Below are 17585 nucleotides of genomic sequence, written 5' to 3'. Positions count from 1 at the left end.
AGAAACTTGAACCTTAACTAAGGGATGTTCTTAAAGAAGTAATATGTGCAGATATGGTGGTATTTTGTTAACTTGTTGAACACGAGTAGAGAATGTGTGTGAACATCATACATTAGGCTAAATTTATTTTTCTTTAGAGGGTTACTCTTTACTTCTTAAACAAGGGGGCATTTTTAAAATGAAACCCTCTTAACCTGTGTTGTCTTTTGTGTTATTAAGCTTAATGCATAACACAGATATCTGTATTTATAATATTTATTTTAGATCGTCAAGATTCAAGAAGTCACAGTTCTAGAAGAAGTTCCCCTGAGTCAGATCGCCAGGTTCATTCAAGATCTGGGTCTTTTGATAGCCGAGAAAGGCTTCAGGAACGAGATCGACATGAACATGATAGAGAACGGGAAAGGGAAAGGAGAGAAACAAGGCAGAGAGAATGGGACCGAGATACTGATAAAGATTGGCCAAGAAACAGAGACCGACTCCGGGAACGAGAACGAGAGCGAGACAAAAGGAGAGACGTGGACAGGGAAAGAGAGAGGCAGATTCCTGATTCTAGTGAAAGAGACAGAGACAGAACTCTTGATACTTCTTCACACATAGAGTCTTCAAAACGCAGTGAAACAAAACTGGATGAGCATGAGAAAGATTTTGAGGGAATTTGCAGAGACTCCATAGCTTTGGAGAAAGAAAGAATAGAAAAAGACCTGGGATCTTTGCATGGATTTGATGATGTAAATGAAGCTGAGAAAATTGAGAGCTTGGAAGGTGAGCTCTACAGTAGTCTGCATATTACTCTTTCTTTGCCTTTGAAAACAAAATACTTTCTCCTTAAAGGTTTTCTTCTTGCCAAAAAAATTTTTTTTGTAGAGGAAGCAGAGGAAAAAATCTGATGAATTTAGTTTAACCATGTACTTCCTTCCAAGGCAGATCAAAAAAATGTAAAGGAGTTAGATTGTTTAGAATAAATCTTACTAGCGCATGCAAAGATTTTTGTCCCCTATTAACTTTTTTCCTTAGATATCTTAGATATGACAGAAATAGATCAGTGGATTTTTATCCATTTACTCCTACAGAGAAGAAACTAGCTGTCACAGATAGTGTGGAGCCATAAGTAAAGGGAGTTATATGATATATTTAGAGCGTTTAGAGCTTGTAATCTAGTTGAGAGAGATGCAAGGCATAGGTACATAAAAAGTTACATAATAATAGTCCTTGAGACTTAGCTCAAGTTAAATAATAATAGTCCTTGAGATTTTTAGTAAATGCTTATTGGCTAGAGTTACAACAACAATAATAATATAAAAAGTATTACAAGGCAAAATGAGGGTTTTTTGTTTGTTTTCTGTTGAATGAATGGTACAGTAGAGTATTTGTGAGTGCAGAGGAGGGGAGAGATCACAGTGACCAAGAGAGGTCTGGGAAGGTTTCATAGAAGGGGAGGAAATTGGCAAGTAGGTTAAATTTAGAAAGTGGAGCAGAGGGGAAAGACAGTATTCGTTTGTCTTAAGAAATTACTAAAAGACCATCTTAGCATTAAGGGAAGGGAGTTTTCTTTTCTTTTCAGAGAGTTTCATCACTATCTTTGTAGCTCATGGGATTGTAGACTTAAAGCTTGAAGGGACTTTCAAGATCATCTAACGTTACCTTTCCATTTTGCAAATAGGAAAACTGTGTTCCACAGGTTTAATGACTTTCTAAAAATCACACAAGACCATACATAACAGATCTGGGATTTCACTAAAAAAATAGACTAAGTTTTCATCTTTATAGGCTGCTAGGGATATTTTTATTCTGTTATGGAGAAGTTCACATAGCATCTTGCTTTATAAATTAAACATGGTGAATCCTATTGTTAAGAAGTTTTAAGAGTTCTTGGTGAACTTTTAGATTCGTATTTTAGACTGTAGAAAATATGTTAATCGTAAGTGAAAAATGTAGAGTTACTTGTGGTGATCCTTGCTTTCTTGTTCTTCCAGATGGTCTAAAATTTTCTGCTTAGACTCTTTAAATTGTCTTATCAATCTTCCATTTGAAAAAAGGCCTAATTTCCTTTATTTTTCTTCTGCCACACTATCTCATTAATTTGGTCTCTTTGGTGTGGTGGGTTGAGAGCTTTGGAAGAGGGGAGTGAATGCATTAGGCAGATTTGTGGGTACAGAATGACTAAGTACCAGGCATAGTGCCAACTGCTGGGAATACAAATATAAGCAAAAATAAAGACAATCACTATCCTCAAGAAACTTAACATTCTAACGGGGGAAGACTGCACATGGAAAAGGGAACTGAAAGACTATAGAGGGAGGGACAGAAGTGGAAAAGTGTGAAGAGTCAAGAATGGAAGGAAGTAAACGTGGCTAGTCTGCCTACTTCTAAATGGGAGTTCAGGACTTTAAAGCTTTTGTACCTGTGAATTACTTTTTTATTAAATACTGTATTAATTAGAAATACTATATTAGCCACAAAACTTTAGGCCAAGAATAAACCTCTTCCAGGCATCACAGGAGGCAGACTCTTAAAATTATCATAGTATTCCTTGTAGTCTAAGCAATGTTGTTAATAGCACTTGTGGTTAGAATTAATTTTCACCTTGTGGAATTATACATTTTGAGACAAAGGCTAAATCAATGTATAATAATCTTCAGGTAAAAATATTAGTTTGGGTAACTGGGTTGTGCAGTGGATAGAGCGCTGGGCCTAGAGTCAGGAATACCTGAGTTCAAATCTGGCCTCAGACATTTATTAGCAGTATGACCCTGGGCAAGTCATTTAATCCTGTTTGCCTCAGTTTCCTGTTCTTCAAAATGAGCTGGGGAAGGAAGTGGCAAACCTCTCCAGTATCTTTGCCAAGAAAACTCTAAATGGGGCCATGAAGAGTTGGACACAGCTGAAAACACTAAAGAAAAAAAATAATAGTTTAAATCGTCTTCTGAAAATTTAAAACATTTTAGATTTCTGTACTTTTCAAGGGCCAGGTGTTTCAAGAGGACTTAGTTGGTATAAAATCTAATCCAGAATAATAGGGAATGGTCTTGGCCATCCTGAAGTCAATAACGAGTTAAAATTACCAAAAACAATTTTTAAATTAAAAAAAAATACTTTTAATTAAATAAACTTAAATTGGAAATAGAAAATATCAAGTAAAGTGAAGTAAACTAAGCTATAATTATAATAGGCTTATGTTACAGAGGCTGTACTTATGATAATCTGTATATTTTAGTGTTAATACTTTCAGAAATACTTAATTTTATAATTTTTCTGATATCCTAAAAATTCTCATAGGACAAATAGTTAAAAATTTTGTTACTTAAATATCATGACATACCATATTCTGGATTGTCATAACTTAAGGAATAATGAGATTTTACCATATATCTACTAAAGAATTCACCTATATGACTTTGGGAATTACACTTTTTAAGATCAATAAGTTTTATGGGTGATTAGAAATGTTAGCTACACCCTATACTTACAGTGTTAAATTCATATTAAGTTTATAGACCCTTTACCTGTGATTTCTGGAGTGTAACACTTAAGTTTGTACTGATATCTAAGAATGTGTATGTTTGCTAAAAGACAAAGCTAAGCCTACCTATTAAGAATAGCTAGTATTGAATATGACAAGAAATGGAGCCTCCATTTGTGCTACTGATTTAGAGGTAAAAAAATTAAGGAAGATGTAGCTATCTTCCTTACTTTCTTAGTGTATACAAATAATCATGGAATTCTGATGAAATGAGTAAAATAGGCAGTAAAAATTCAGTATTGAAAAAACTCTGGGGTAAGGTATGGAGAATATTAAAAATATTTCACCTGATTATAGCCACATGTAAAATGTGTAAGATAAGTTTTCATAGATTGTTTTTTTCTGTATATATTTTTTTTATTTTTAATTAATTTATTTAACTTTTAACATTCATTTCCACAAAATTTTGGGTTCCAAATTTTCTCCCCATTTCTCCCCTCCCCCCACCCCAAAACGCTGAGCATTCTAATTGCCACTATCACTAACATGCCCTTTCTTCTAACATCCCTCCCTTTCCTTACCCTATCTTCTCCTTTGTCCTGTAGGGCAAGATAACTTTCTATACCCCATTGCCTGTGTTTCTTATTTTCTAGTAGCAAGAACAGTACTCGACAGTTGTTCCCAAAACTTTGAGTTCCAACTTCTCTTCCTCCCTCCCTCCCCACCCATTCCCTTTGGGAAGGCAAACAATTCAATATAGGCCATATCTGTGTAGTTTTGCAAATGACGTCCATGATAGTCATGTTGTGTAAGACTAACTATATTTCCCTCCATCCTATCCTGCCCCCCATTGTTTCTATTCTCTCTTTTGATCCTGTCCCTCCCCAAGAGTGTTGATTTCAAATTGCTCCCTCCTCCCACTGCCCTCCCTTCCAACATCCCCCCCACCCTGCTTGTCCCCTTCTCCCCCACTTTCCTGTATTGTAAGATAGGTTTTCATACCAAAATGAGTGTGCATTTTATTCCTTCCTTGAGTCAAATGTGATGAGAGTAGACTTCATGTTTTTCTCTCACCTCCCCTCTTTTTCCCTCCACTGAAAAGTCTTTTGCCTGCCTCTTTTATGAGATAATTTGCCTCATTCCATTTCTCCCTTTCTCCTCCCAATATATTTCTCTGTTACTGCTTAATTTCATTTTTTAAGATATGATCTCATCCTATTCCATTTACTCTGTAGTGTGTGTGTGTGTGTGTGTGTGTGTGTGTGTGTGTGTATGTATGTAATATCCCACCAACTACCCAGATACTGAAAAGTTTCAAGAGTTACAAATATTTCTTTCCATGTAGGAATGTAAACAGTTCAACTTTAGTAAAGTCCCTTATGACTTCTCTTTACTGTTTATGTTTTCATGTTTCTCTTCATTCTTGTGTTTGAAAGTCAAATTTTCTTTTCAGCTCTGATCTTTTCATCAAGAATGCTTGAAAATCCTCTATTTCATAGAAAGACCAATTTTTCCCCTGAAGTATTATACTCAGTTTTGCTGGGTAGGTGATTCTTGGCTTTAGTCCTAGTTCCTTTGACTTCTGGAATATTCTATTCCACTCCCTTTGATCCCTTAATGTAGAAGCTGCTAGATCTTGTGTTATCCTGATTGTATTTCCACAATACTTGAATTGCTTCTTTCTAGCTGCTTGCAGTATTTTCTCCTTGACCAGGGAACTCTGGAATTTGGCCACAGTGTTCCTAGGAGTTTCTCTTTTTGGATCTCTTTCAGGTGGTGATGGGGTGGATTCCTTGAATACTTATTTTGCCCTCTGGTTCTAGAATCTCAGGGCAGTTTTCCTTGATAATTTCATGAAAGATGATGTCTAGGCTCTTTTTTTGATCATGGCTTTCAGGTAGTCCCATAATTTTAAAATTGTCTCTCCTGGATCTATTTTCCAGGTCAGTTGTTTTTCCAATGAGATATTTCACATTCTCTTCCATTTTTTCATTCTTTTGGTTTTGTTGTATGAGTTCTTGGTTTCTCTTAAAGTCTTTAGCTTCCATCTGTTCCATTCTAATTTTGAAAGAACTATTTTCTTCAGTGAGCTTTTGAACCTCCTTTTCCATTTGGCTAATTCTGCTTTTGAAAGCATCCTTCTCCTCATTGGCTTTTTGAACCTCTTTTGCCAATTGAGTTAGCCTATTTTTCAAGGTGTTATTTTCTTCAGCATTTTTTGGGGTCTCCTTTAGCAAGGTGTTGACCTGCTTTTCATGCTTTTCTTGCATCTCTCTCATTTCTCTTCCCAGTTTTTCCTCCACTTTTCTAACTTGATTTTCAAAATCCTTTTTGAGCTCTTCCATGGTCTGAGCCTATCGAATATTTATTTTGGATGTTTGGGATACAGAAGCCTTGAATTCTATGTCTTTCCCTGATGGTAAGCATTGTTCTTCCTCATCAGAAAGGATGGGAGGAGATATGTGTTCACCAAGAAAGTGACCTTCTATGGTCTTATTTTGTTTCCCTTTTCTGGGCATTTTCCCAGCCAGTGACTTGACTTCTGAGCTTCCTCTCCACACCCACCTCACCTCCAGATATGCCCAGCCAGAGCTTGGGGTCTGAGATTCAAATGCTGCTTCCCAGCCTCAGGGCTTTGGGCAGGGGCAGGGCTGCTATTCAGTGTGAGATTAAGTTCAGGTGCTCAGGTGGGGGCAGGGCCACCTCAAGGGGCTCATTTCCCTCAGGGGGTTTATGAGGAGACCTTCAACAATGGATCTGGGCTCCTGCCTGCTTTGGGAGCCCTTGTCTGCTGCTGCCTCTGCTGCTGCCTCCTGAGGGGGCCTGAGTTATGGGGACACCCCACTCTCCTCTTGGCTGGCTGAAAAGACCTTCTCACAGACCTGTGGGTGGAGGGACCTGTGCTGCTGGAGATTCTGTCCCTGAAGCCTGCTCAGATCTGCTCCTCTCTGTGCCGCGTGGCCAAGGCAGGGCTGGGTTCTGCTCTGGGTCCAGGTGCTCTGGACCTTTTAGGTCAGTTTTTCAGGTCTCTCTGGAACAGAAATCTCCTCTGCTCCGTTGTTCTGTGGCTTCTGCTGCTCCTGAATTTGTTGGGAGTTCTTCTTTACAGGTATTTTATGGGCTCTGGGTTCGGAGCTAGCATATGTGTATCTTTTTACTCCGCCATCTTGGCTCCTCCATAGATTGTGTTAAAAGCATTTAGTTTGAATAATTACAGCAATGATACAAAAAAGTCTTTTGGAGTAAATAGACATCTGGATTTCGTTTTTATCTTTACTAACTTACTCTGCATGAATTCAGTCCAAGGGCAAATCAATTTTTTGTCAATTAACTGAGAATTCAAATGGAAATTGTGGCTGGAAAATGAAAAAAGTAATTTCTTCTCATCTTATGGCCTATCTTGATATGTTAATCTGAATATAAGCTCCAGTTACATAAAACTTGATTGCAGCTCATAATTGGTTTTTGTGTGTTGTGTTTTTGTGAATGTGTATTTTTTCCAAAAGGGAATAACCTGTGTTTGTACCATTACTATATTTTTTTATCTCTTGTTATTATAGTTGGTTTGGGACAAAATAAGTTTTCACCTGTATTTGATTCTGGAACCCATCAAATAATTGAGCAGTACAAAAAATGAATTGTTTTATGCCCTTAGTATTTCATGACTTGAACAGCTCTCATCTTTCCTAGTTACTTCAGTAGAATCTCATATCAGGCTCTTCATTAGTAAATAAAGTTATCTTTATGATGAAATTCATTTGTCTTCTTAGCAGGTGATGATGAAACCAAGTTAGATGATGCACAGTCTTTAGGATCTGGTGCTGGAGAAGGATATGAGCCAATCAGTGATGATGAACTGGATGAAATTCTAGCAGGTGATGCTGAAAAGAGGGAAGATCAGCAGGATGATGAGAAGATGCCAGGTATCTTTTTAAATTTAAATTGTATTTTTCCCTCTCAACTTAACAAATCCCAGATAAAATTAGGATTTCCATGCATGTACAGACACATACATGCACACACACATATAGTATAGGGCAGGAGAGAACTATGAATCTCCATTTTGCAGGTTTTGTTTTTCTTTTTAAAGTGTATAATACATTCAGCACATTAACTTTCAAAGCTGTCCTTGTTTGATTCTTTCTGGCTTTCTTTTTGCTTGTATTTTTTTTTTCTTTTTTGAGTTGGGAAAGGTTGTAGTGTGTTTTCTCATTTTATACATTTTTCTCATGGTTCTGCTTATTATCACTTTGCATCATTTCATGTTGCAGTTCTTCCCAGATATATCTGAAATCGTTTCTTATAGCACAATAACATTCCATTACATTAATCTACCATAATTTGTTTAGCCATTCCTTAACTGATAAACACCCCCTCAATGTTCAGTTCTTTACCACCACAAAAAGAGCTATTAATACTTTTCCATATAGTGGTTGTTCTCTTTGATGTCTTTAGGAGGAGGAAGAGGAGTAAGTAGTCAGCAGTAGCAGTAGTAGCAGGTCAAAGACTATTTACAGTTTAGGGATTTTTTTTGGGAGGAAATACTTATTGCTTTCTAAACTACTAGACTAATTTATAACTATCATCAGTATATTAATTTTCCAGGTAAACAATTGCAGTAGCAACTGAGTACAAAGGTCGCCTAATTTATAGGGGTTTTTTTGATTCATTTAATAAAAATGAGCCTGGATTTTCACTGTAAAAAGGATAATTGTAGTTATAATCAGTAATATTTAAGTACTCGAATGGATCTGTGAACTCTCTTTTATGCGGTTTATTCCCTCCTACGATTTGGATTATAATCCATCTATGCCTTCATCCTGTGTAGCTCTTAACTATGTGCTTCCATAAATTTGCCACAAACTACCCAGTGTGCTAGGGTTGGATTCTCAGGTCTTCCTGGTGATGATGGAAAGGATATCAGTGGAACCTATGGGCTTATCCCTTCCTTAACCTCCATTCTTGCACAGTGACCAGTTCATCTTCTTTTTGCTTCTGTGTTTTGTAGATGAAATCTTTTCTTGTTCTCTGGATAATACATAGTTTCATTTCTTTAATGTTTCATGCCTCAGTTATAGAAAATTGGAACGATATTGATATTACAAGATGTATCTTTCCTTCATTCATGGAAAAGTTAGGGATTATTAAAAGACCTTTATAGTTTCCCAAAGGCAGCAGTCTAATCTAGCCTGCTTTCCTCTTCCTGTTAATTTTGAGCCCGGCACATTGTCTCTTTTCATTGTCTAAGATTGTTGAAGTTCTGTAGATTGAACATGTAACAGCATTATCACAATCTAGACAACAGGCAAGACAGTCTTAAGCCTTTTGATTTCTCCTGTTATGTAGTTAAGTCAGACTCTTCTGAGTGGTGTGTGGAAGACTCCATCATGTAGAAACACAGGTTCTGTGGACTACATGTCCTTCGTAACAAAGGGGAACACTGTTTGTGTTTATACATCTCCTTGTTTTCTTTGTTGCCTGATACTTATGTTAGATGGTTGTAGAACAAGGCCATCTCTGTTGTATCTCAAGAAATCTCACATACATGGTGCATATCTCACTTGAAGCCCATTAAGGTGGCATTTTGCTCTACCAGATCAGATGGTCTTTTTTATAGTCAACAACCAAGAATCTCAGTGAGATATCTTGCATTTCTTCTGTCTTTCAGTTAGATTCATGATGGTGAAGAAGTGGTCTATTTTACAGTGGTCTGTTGTACAGTAGTATTTCAAAATGCCTGCCTTTTCCTAATTCCCTCTTCAAAAGTTTCCTTTAACATGCATATGTAGCTTATTCTCATTTAAAAAATGTTATGTAAATGAGAAAGCAGGTATCTTATTGGCAGGTTAATGTTGTCTTGGTTGACATTTTTGGTGGTAATGAATTTCTGTATTTTTTTTTCTGATAGCTTTGGTATGTTCCTTCCTTCAGGTACTAGTCTGACCTCTGTCGATACTTGCTTAGTGGACCTAATTTTCCCATCCTGTCTTCATTGTCTTTTCTACTTCTATAAGCACATTAGAATTCAAATGTGATAATTCTACTTTAATGGATGATGAAAAGTTTGCTTTAAAAATCTTGGCAGAACTTTTCAATTTTCCATCTTTTTTTGTTCTCTTTTCCAACTTCATACTTTAAATACTTTTAGGATAACTGCTTAATTGAATCTCCAAGTTTTTTAAAAACTAGTTTTACTTTATATTGCTTCTTTGGGTTTTATAAGGTGATATTACACCTAAACTGCCACCATCCTTCTCTGTAAAGAGTTAATAATAAAAAAACTACTGTTGTCCTGGGTTGCTATATCCCAGTTATCAAGTTAAGTCAAGGATGTGCCAAATAAGGCAGTTTCTGGCTCTTTTGGTCTCATTGTTCATTGACCTTGTTTAAAACTTTGTGTGAATTATTGTAATCAGTGTGTCCTTTCGTCTTTCTGTATCCATTATTTCGGCATCAGTGACTTATTTAAATAGGTTGGGTCATCATTTCAATTGCATGCCATCTCTTTTTATCTCATTTTTATTTCTAGCTTTTTATTGACTTTGATTATAAATAGTTGTTCAGACAGTATACAGATAGCCCAATTCAGGTAAAACTTTCTACATCAGTAATGAGTCATTTCCTGTCAAAATAGATTTTATTTTATTTTTTTCAAATATTAGTTGGTGCTGGCTATGTCCACTAGCTTTTTATTCTTTTCTCAGATGAAGTGTTTATGACATAAAGATGTGAGGCTTCTGTGTAATACTGTGTATAGCAGTATTTTGGCTTTTTTAAATTTTTAGGCCTGAACTATATTTTTCCAACAGTTTTTACTATCCTCTCATCTATCTTTGTGTTGAAGTCATCAAGAATCAAAAGTATATATTAATTTAGTTCAGAAAGTGCCAGTAAAATCTTCAAAAAACTAATTTTCATTGATCTCACAGTTGTTGTTGGCTAAGCTGCAATTTCATGGTTGTCTTTTTGCAAATATTTAATTGTGAGCACTGCAAGATGGGATGACCAAATGTTCCATGAAATGATGTTGCTTCTTTCATTGGGACACATAATAAAACCAGTTCTGTATCTCCAAAGACAACCTTAAGCTACTCTTCCATTTAGCTGTGTATTCCTTTTTCTCATTTTGTTTATTGTGAGCTGTGACTTAGTTCTTCCAGTAGTATGTTCAGTTACTAAGAATTGGACAAGGATTTCACATTTTATAGTTCTAACAACTATGTTGATATTTATGTAGATGGTCTAAATGTTTTGTTTCTTAGCAACCTATGCCCTCCTTTTTGCCATTTGGCCATCGTCACTGCAGAACTCGAAAGGGAATATAGAACTTGGATCATTTTGTAATTACTTTTGTTTCACAGGTTTCCATGACCAAAAGATTCATCGCCAAGTGTTCGGCCTATTTGTTAACTTTGAAAGCAGACAGACTTTTGCTAAGGCCATTCTGATCTGTTTTTCTAGATGAATGATGTCACTAAAGCAAAATTTTAACAACTCCAGACCTATGACTGTTTTAAATAGTAAAGTTAAAGTCCACATTCTCTAAAGCCAGTATCAACACAGGCACATTCTGTGACTTTGGAAATGCAATATTAGGTAAAGTAGGATACTTTATATATACTGCAATACTTCAAAAGAACAACAGTTTAATCAGTATGACCAGTACAAATCAAAAGCCCTCTTAGCAGATAATCTTCATGAGTTGTAATGTCCAAAGTAGTTCATCTCCTTAAGGGTTGACCTGACGATGAGCCTCTAAACTTGGCTGACCAAATCGTAATAACTGCATATTCTGTTACAGAGCCCCACATTCTGAGATATGCTAGAGTTTACATCTCATTGTCAAAACACTTTAATGAGGCTGAGGTCACCTCCATAGCGCAATGGGGTCTTTGGAGTTGAAGTTTATGGAGAAGCATCATAGGAAAACTGGTCATGCACTTATACAGGGTTTGATTATAATGTATTGTTTTATAGGATATTAATGGACAAGAATGCTTCTTGTAATGTTTATGTAACTAAACATAAAGTATGATTGACCACATTAAAAACATCTATGATAGCATAAAATTGACTTAAATCAACATTCTAGCCATGATATAAACACGCAAAAAGGCATGTTTACCCTCATAACCTTTCCAGTATGATACTCTTTATTTTGAAAACATCCATATTCTTATTCACCTTTGCAGATCCTTTGGATGTGATAGATGTCGACTGGTCTGGTCTTATGCCAAAACATCCTAAAGAACCACGAGAACCTGGAGCTGCCCTCTTAAAATTCACACCTGGAGCTGTTATGCTACGAGTTGGAATTTCTAAAAAATTGGCAGGTTCTGAACTATTTTCTAAAGTTAAAGAAACGTGCCAGAGACTTCTAGAAAAGCCCAAAGGTAATTGTTTCATTTTGTTTATATAATTTCTTCCTACATCTGTTAGAGTCTTTAAATTGAGCAGAATCTTGTTTTGTATTGATGTAGCATTTTTTTACTGGAGGAATTATTATTTCAGCTGTTTTATCTTTATGATGGTAATTATTATTTTAACTTTACAAATGAGTAAGTTAAAATATAAAACTGCTAAATACTTTGCACAGTACCATTGAGAGAGCCAGAAACTTGTAATATAGGCTAGAGTATAGTTAGGTAGGTTCACTATAGTGGATAGATATGGTTTAGTTGCTACATCTCAGAAGGCTGTTTTTCTCCCCTTTCCACGGGAAACTATACTTAATGTAGGGAACCTGAAGACAGTTAATTAGTTTGGGCTGGAATCTCTTATCTGTAGGTCTGCTTAGCCTGAGCCATCAACATGATTTAACATTGTAATTTATAGAATTTTAAGTTTCCAAAGATAAATAAAATCATATATTCTTGGGTAGTATTTCATTATTTTCTTGACACTGTACAATTAACTGTATTGTACTGTGCACACCATGGTTTGGTGGAATTGAAAATAAAATAAGTCATTCATTATGTCATTTGAAAGGTAGGAAGAACCTTGTGGGTCATATAGTCCAACCCCATCATTTTACAGATGAGGAAAATTGAGATTTGCCTTTTAAGAGAAAATAAGTGATTTCCTCAAGTGGACATAGGTGGTATTAGAAGAACTTGCTGTGACAAGAATCAAAACTTTCTGATTCGTAGTGTAGTGTTCTTTTGACTTTACTATGCTGCTTATAAGATGCATTTTTATGAGAAAGCTACCTAAATTTGGTGTAGTGGCTTTTCTTGGTGTGGCTCGTACATTAGACCATTTTAGTGTAGTCAGTTAGGTAACACAGTGGGTAGAAGGTTAGACCTAGAGTTCAAATCCCACCTTAGCCACTTACTGTGTGACTCTTAACCACTGTCTGCCTCTGAGAAATGCAGATAATAATAGTAACTACCTCTGGGTTGTCTGTATAAAAAGAGATATTGTAAAGTGCTTTGCAAACCTTAAAGCACTTCCCAGTTTTAAATTTTTCAGGGATTCTCCCCTCTCTCCCGCCCTCCCCGCAATTTGTAGAGGTTCTAAATTATATTCTGTTGCCTACTGCTTATTTTTGGCGTTTGACTTGGGGGAGAGCAGATAAGAATGGGGGGTTGGTGTCTACTTTTATCAAGGTATGGGAGTGAAAGATAAAAAGGAGGTAAAACTCATTTTGGTTCACTTGATAGTTGATAGTACTTTGAAGTTAGAAGATGGAATGAAGGAAGAGAATGAAAATGTGAATTAATATAGTAAGAAATTTAAAAATTTTCTGTAGTTTACCAACTCCTGAATTATGCCACACTGACTGTCCTATAGTATAGTCATACTTTTAACTAGGTATATTTTGAACTTCGTGGAATATTTTATTTGTTAATTAGTAGAGTTTCTTTTTTCTATGCTGCTTTATTTTTATTGCTAGATGCAGAAAATCTTTTTGAACATGAATTGGGAGCCCTAAACATGGCAGCGTTGCTACGTAAAGAAGAGAGAGCTGGTCTTCTCAGCAATCTTGGACCATGTTGTAAAGCATTGTGCTTTAGGCGGGATTCTGCAATTCGGAAACAGCTAGTAAAAAATGAAAAGGTACTGTCATTCCTTGGATTACATTTAAAGTGTATTGATTGATATGAATGATATGTTTTCATTTGGTTGTTTTAAGTAGAATTGTGGTTGCATTATGTAGAAGATTTTTAAAAAGTATTAAGTACCCATTTAGTATGGTCACTATGGTGAATATTAAACATAACATGTTAAACATACCTTCCCTTCCGTGATTATGAATTAATGGATTGTAGTGGATATTTTTCTTTATTCCTTATCCATGATAATGATCCCTTCCTATGAAATAATCAAGGTGAATGCCTGCTTCTGTGGTACATCTGCAGAAGAACATGAGGACAACCAGTTGTGGCAGAATTCTTTTTACGTGCACTGTCACTAGTGGAGAAATAGATGCTGCTGCTTTCTAGACAGGCTTCTTTAGGAGTCGGTGAAATTCACCAGTGCAGCCACATAGAGGTGTAGGCTGAAGGATTTATTTGTAATTGGTTGTATGACTTCCCAAAGAGTGATGGTCAGTGTTAGATCAGTTAGTAGAGGGAAATCGCTAATGGTTGGCCACAAGGGCCTACCCTGCCCAAGCATTTTTATCAGTGACTTGAAGATATAGTTAACAAATTTGTGGATTTCACAAAACTGAGGAGAGTTATTAGTTAATATATAAAAGAACAGAACTAGATTTCAAAAACACTCTAGGTAGACTAAGATTAAATTCAAAGTTCTTACAAAATTCATGGTCCCAAACTAACGAGTTAAGATTTAATAGGGATATGTGTAAGGTCTTACATATAATACTAAGTTAGTTGTCTAAGATTAGATTGAGGATATTCTGGTTTAATACAAATGAATATATAACAAGACCTGGAGCTTTTAGTTTACTTCATATCTAGCATAAGCTCTTTGCTATAGCTGCCCAATAAAGCCAGCATGATCTGTGGTCATAGTAGTCTGAGGATTGTGTCTGGAAAAAGGTAAATAAGAAGACCCTTGTCCTGCATTGATCAGGCTACGGATAGAATAGGACATGTCATGAAGTGACCACTGAAAGACCGAGAAGTGATAGCATGTGAACAGTAATTGAAAGGACTGGAGAGAAAACCACATCATTACTGTACTCAGGCATTTAAAAGAATTTCACCTAGCAAAGGTTGGATTTTACCTTGTTTGGTTCAGTAGGGAGAACTGCGACCAATTGGGATTGCAAGAATTTTACAGCAGCTATTCATTGATGGAAAGGGCTTCCTCGTCTGGTGGTGAGCTCTCTGTCACTTTAAAGTGTTTAAAAATAAACTTGATTTCAATCTGGCCAAGATATCGAGAAGGAATTTCCTGCATTAGTGGAATTTGAAGCTGGACTGGCTGAATTCTAAGGTATCAATCATTAAGGTTTGTGCAAATAATTCTCTTTTTGTAGCTTGTCAGCCCATGTAAGCAAAACACTACATTCTCTAGAATCAGAAACTGAGAGAGCATCAGGAACTGTTCTTAGCATTGTTGTCAGCAGCCTCCATCTCTCGCTGTTAATAATGTGTACCTATTTTGTTTTCAGGGCACCTTGAAGCAGACATACACAAACACTCCAGTGGTAGACAATGAGTTATTGCGGTTAAGTTTGAGATTGTTTAAGCGCAAGACAATTTGCCATGGACCTGGGCAGGAAAAGACAGAAGAGAATAGTAAACTTTCACAACCTAGTATCCAGCCTGAAGTATGTGTTTTGTAACACTGAAGCTCATTTTGCCCTTCAGAGTATCTTCCTAACGAAGAGCATATTCTGTTGGAAAGTTGTTTGATTTGGCAAGCCTCCTTAGATAACGAGACAAAAGACTTGTTCGCTGTTCTGATTGAGTGAGGCACAACAGCTTTTATTTGAAATGTACCAGTTGGGTTTTTTGGAGAGTGGAGGATTCAGATTTGACGCTCATTTTTTCCTGGATCCACAAGGGTAATAATGTGAGGACGTCTAGATTTAGTAGTTTATTGCAGCAGTTGGCAAAACTGAAGGAGGGCATATATGCTTCTTTTTCCAGTCTAAACCTGTATTTCATGAGATGGAACTACTGATGTCTACTAATGGAGTCTTCGTTACAGAGATGTTGACTTTACTTGGAAACAGTGTGTCCATCAAACCCAATTGAGTGCTTTCCCTTAGCTATGTGTATTAGTGTTACACAAAGCATTTAGTGTTTCTTTAGCATTGTGAGTGTCCAGGTGTCCAGCTATCTGTCAGTAGAATAAAGCCAAAATATTTCACCATAGCACCTCTCTTCTGAAGTTATAAAAATAATAAGCCTAACTTTCTGGGTCTTTTTTTTTTTGCTTGTTTAAAAATAAATGTGCATTGCTATAATGTATAATATGTATTTGGATTTTTAAAATTATATATACACATTTTTTTAAACTTGGAAACTGTGTCTTTAGTCTTTATTTTTAATAAACATTCCTCCTTTTAATAAACACAACTCCTTTTTTCTTTCTGATTTTGACTCCCTTGGTTCTCCCTCCCTTTTCTCTGTGTCTAAGAGTTTTAGGATCAACGTTGCATCTTTGCACTTATTCATTTGTTTATTGGTAGAGAGATTTTGAGTAATATTCTGAATTTAAAAGAGACTGTATGTGTATTCCAGGAGCATTAAAAGCACATCCAGTAAACGATGTTTGTCCGGAATTTGTTGCATGCCTGCGATTTAAAAAGAGGTTTGCCAACACACCTCCAGCCACTTGTAGAGCCTTGTAATTTAAGTTTTTTTTTATTTGGATGAAGTTAAGGAATTGAAAAGGACTTGAGAACAGAGCTGTAGTCTTTTGTGCTACCTCATGAAGAGCACTGATGGAAATTCTCAATTGGTTATTTGTTCCTCAGATGTTTTTGAAAACTGAAGTCCAAGTTTCTGTCCCTCTTAGTTTGCCTGAACCTTACTAGGGGTAGGATATAAAACTCTTAGTCTTTCTTTCATATAACTTTAAAAGAACGTAGGACAGAGAGTGTGATTGCTTTAGCATATGTAGTTAGACAAATAGAACATTTAGCTCCAGTACTTTAATTGAATGACCATAAGCTTGAGAAAACATTGAAACTGCAACACCTTTGAAGTGTTGGAATTTCACCCTGACTAAATGGGGTGACAGTCAGATGCAACTGTACAATGTCAAGAATAAAATGAAATAATATTTTGCAAACATTTGGAAACCTTAAAACCCTATATCAGTGATAGCTGTTAGCTGAATGCTAGCTTCTTCCTGCTTCTAGGGGACTCTTCATGCCTATAGGGGACAGAGTATGCTGGTTTTCTGAACTGGCTTCTTGTTTGCAAGGGCCCCTACCTTCCTGCAAGGGACTGAGAAATGCCATTTCATACTACTGCCTTTGTCTCTGAGAGAAAGCCATTTCATCATACTCCTCTTGTTTCCTGACCTGGCCTTGCCTGACTTAGGGAAAGGAGCGAAATGCCATTCCATTCTATACTTACACCCTACCCCGCCACTGGTTCCCTCACCTGAGCTACCTAACACTCTGAGAGGATGCCACAGTGAGGGCAGTCCCCAAGGGATGTTGATAACCCCCTCAGCTCATTAGTCAATGACTAACAAAGTCTCATCCAGTCATACCCTTCCCATCCCAGGAATTTTGGATGCCCATCTGTCATTCAAACCCTGTTACCTGTGCCTCATCACTCTCTCCCTTATTCCCATCCCCTTAACCCATCTTTCTCCCTTCCTTTCCTTCCCACTATAAAATTAGCTATCCTTTACAATGGGGTTTCTGGAATGCTTGCTCCAGAGGTAGCAAACTTGATTTCATCTTAAAACTAACTTTTCTGCTCCTTCCATCTTGGTGTCTCACTGAGACCTGGTTCCCTCCTGATGGACACAGCTTCTCTGGCCACTGTTTCAAGCACTTAAATCCATTTTTCCCAACCTTAGTGTCCCAACCTTGAATGCTCCCTCTCTTGCCACATTTTTATTCAGTTACCAAATCATTTCTTTCTCTGCTATATCTGTTGGATATATCCCTTAGCCCCTCTTAGAGCCAGCACCGTAGTTCAAATCTCATCATTCACTACTCACTTGGGCTATTGTAGTAGTG

General features: G+C 36.6%; 1 protein-coding gene across 14 annotated transcripts in view; it reads left to right on the top strand.

Moving 5' to 3' along the window:
* The window catches only part of ZC3H13 (zinc finger CCCH-type containing 13), an 85984-nt gene extending 70024 nt beyond the window's left edge, over positions 1 to 15960 (top strand). For 9 of the 14 annotated variants that reach the window (XM_072617211.1, XM_072617215.1, XM_072617214.1 and 6 more), the window contains 5 exons: positions 265 to 765; positions 7234 to 7386; positions 11656 to 11856; positions 13359 to 13522; positions 15048 to 15960. In XM_072617211.1, the coding sequence (XP_072473312.1) occupies positions 265 to 765; positions 7234 to 7386; positions 11656 to 11856; positions 13359 to 13522; positions 15048 to 15221 (1193 nt within the window). In that variant the 3' untranslated portion in view covers positions 15222 to 15960. The remainder of the gene's footprint in view (positions 1 to 264; positions 766 to 7233; positions 7387 to 11655; positions 11857 to 13358; positions 13523 to 15047) is intronic. The other 5 variants (XM_072617218.1, XM_072617210.1, XM_072617208.1 and 2 more) reach the window with 3 other exon arrangements.
* The last annotated feature ends 1625 nt before the right edge of the window (positions 15961 to 17585 follow it).

The sequence above is a fragment of the Notamacropus eugenii genome, chromosome 6 (assembly GCF_028372415.1).
Source record: "Notamacropus eugenii isolate mMacEug1 chromosome 6, mMacEug1.pri_v2, whole genome shotgun sequence".
Lineage (NCBI taxonomy): Eukaryota > Metazoa > Chordata > Mammalia > Diprotodontia > Macropodidae > Notamacropus > Notamacropus eugenii.
The sequence above is the reverse complement of the archived record's forward strand: the minus strand, read 5'-3'. Positions and strand labels throughout refer to the sequence as shown.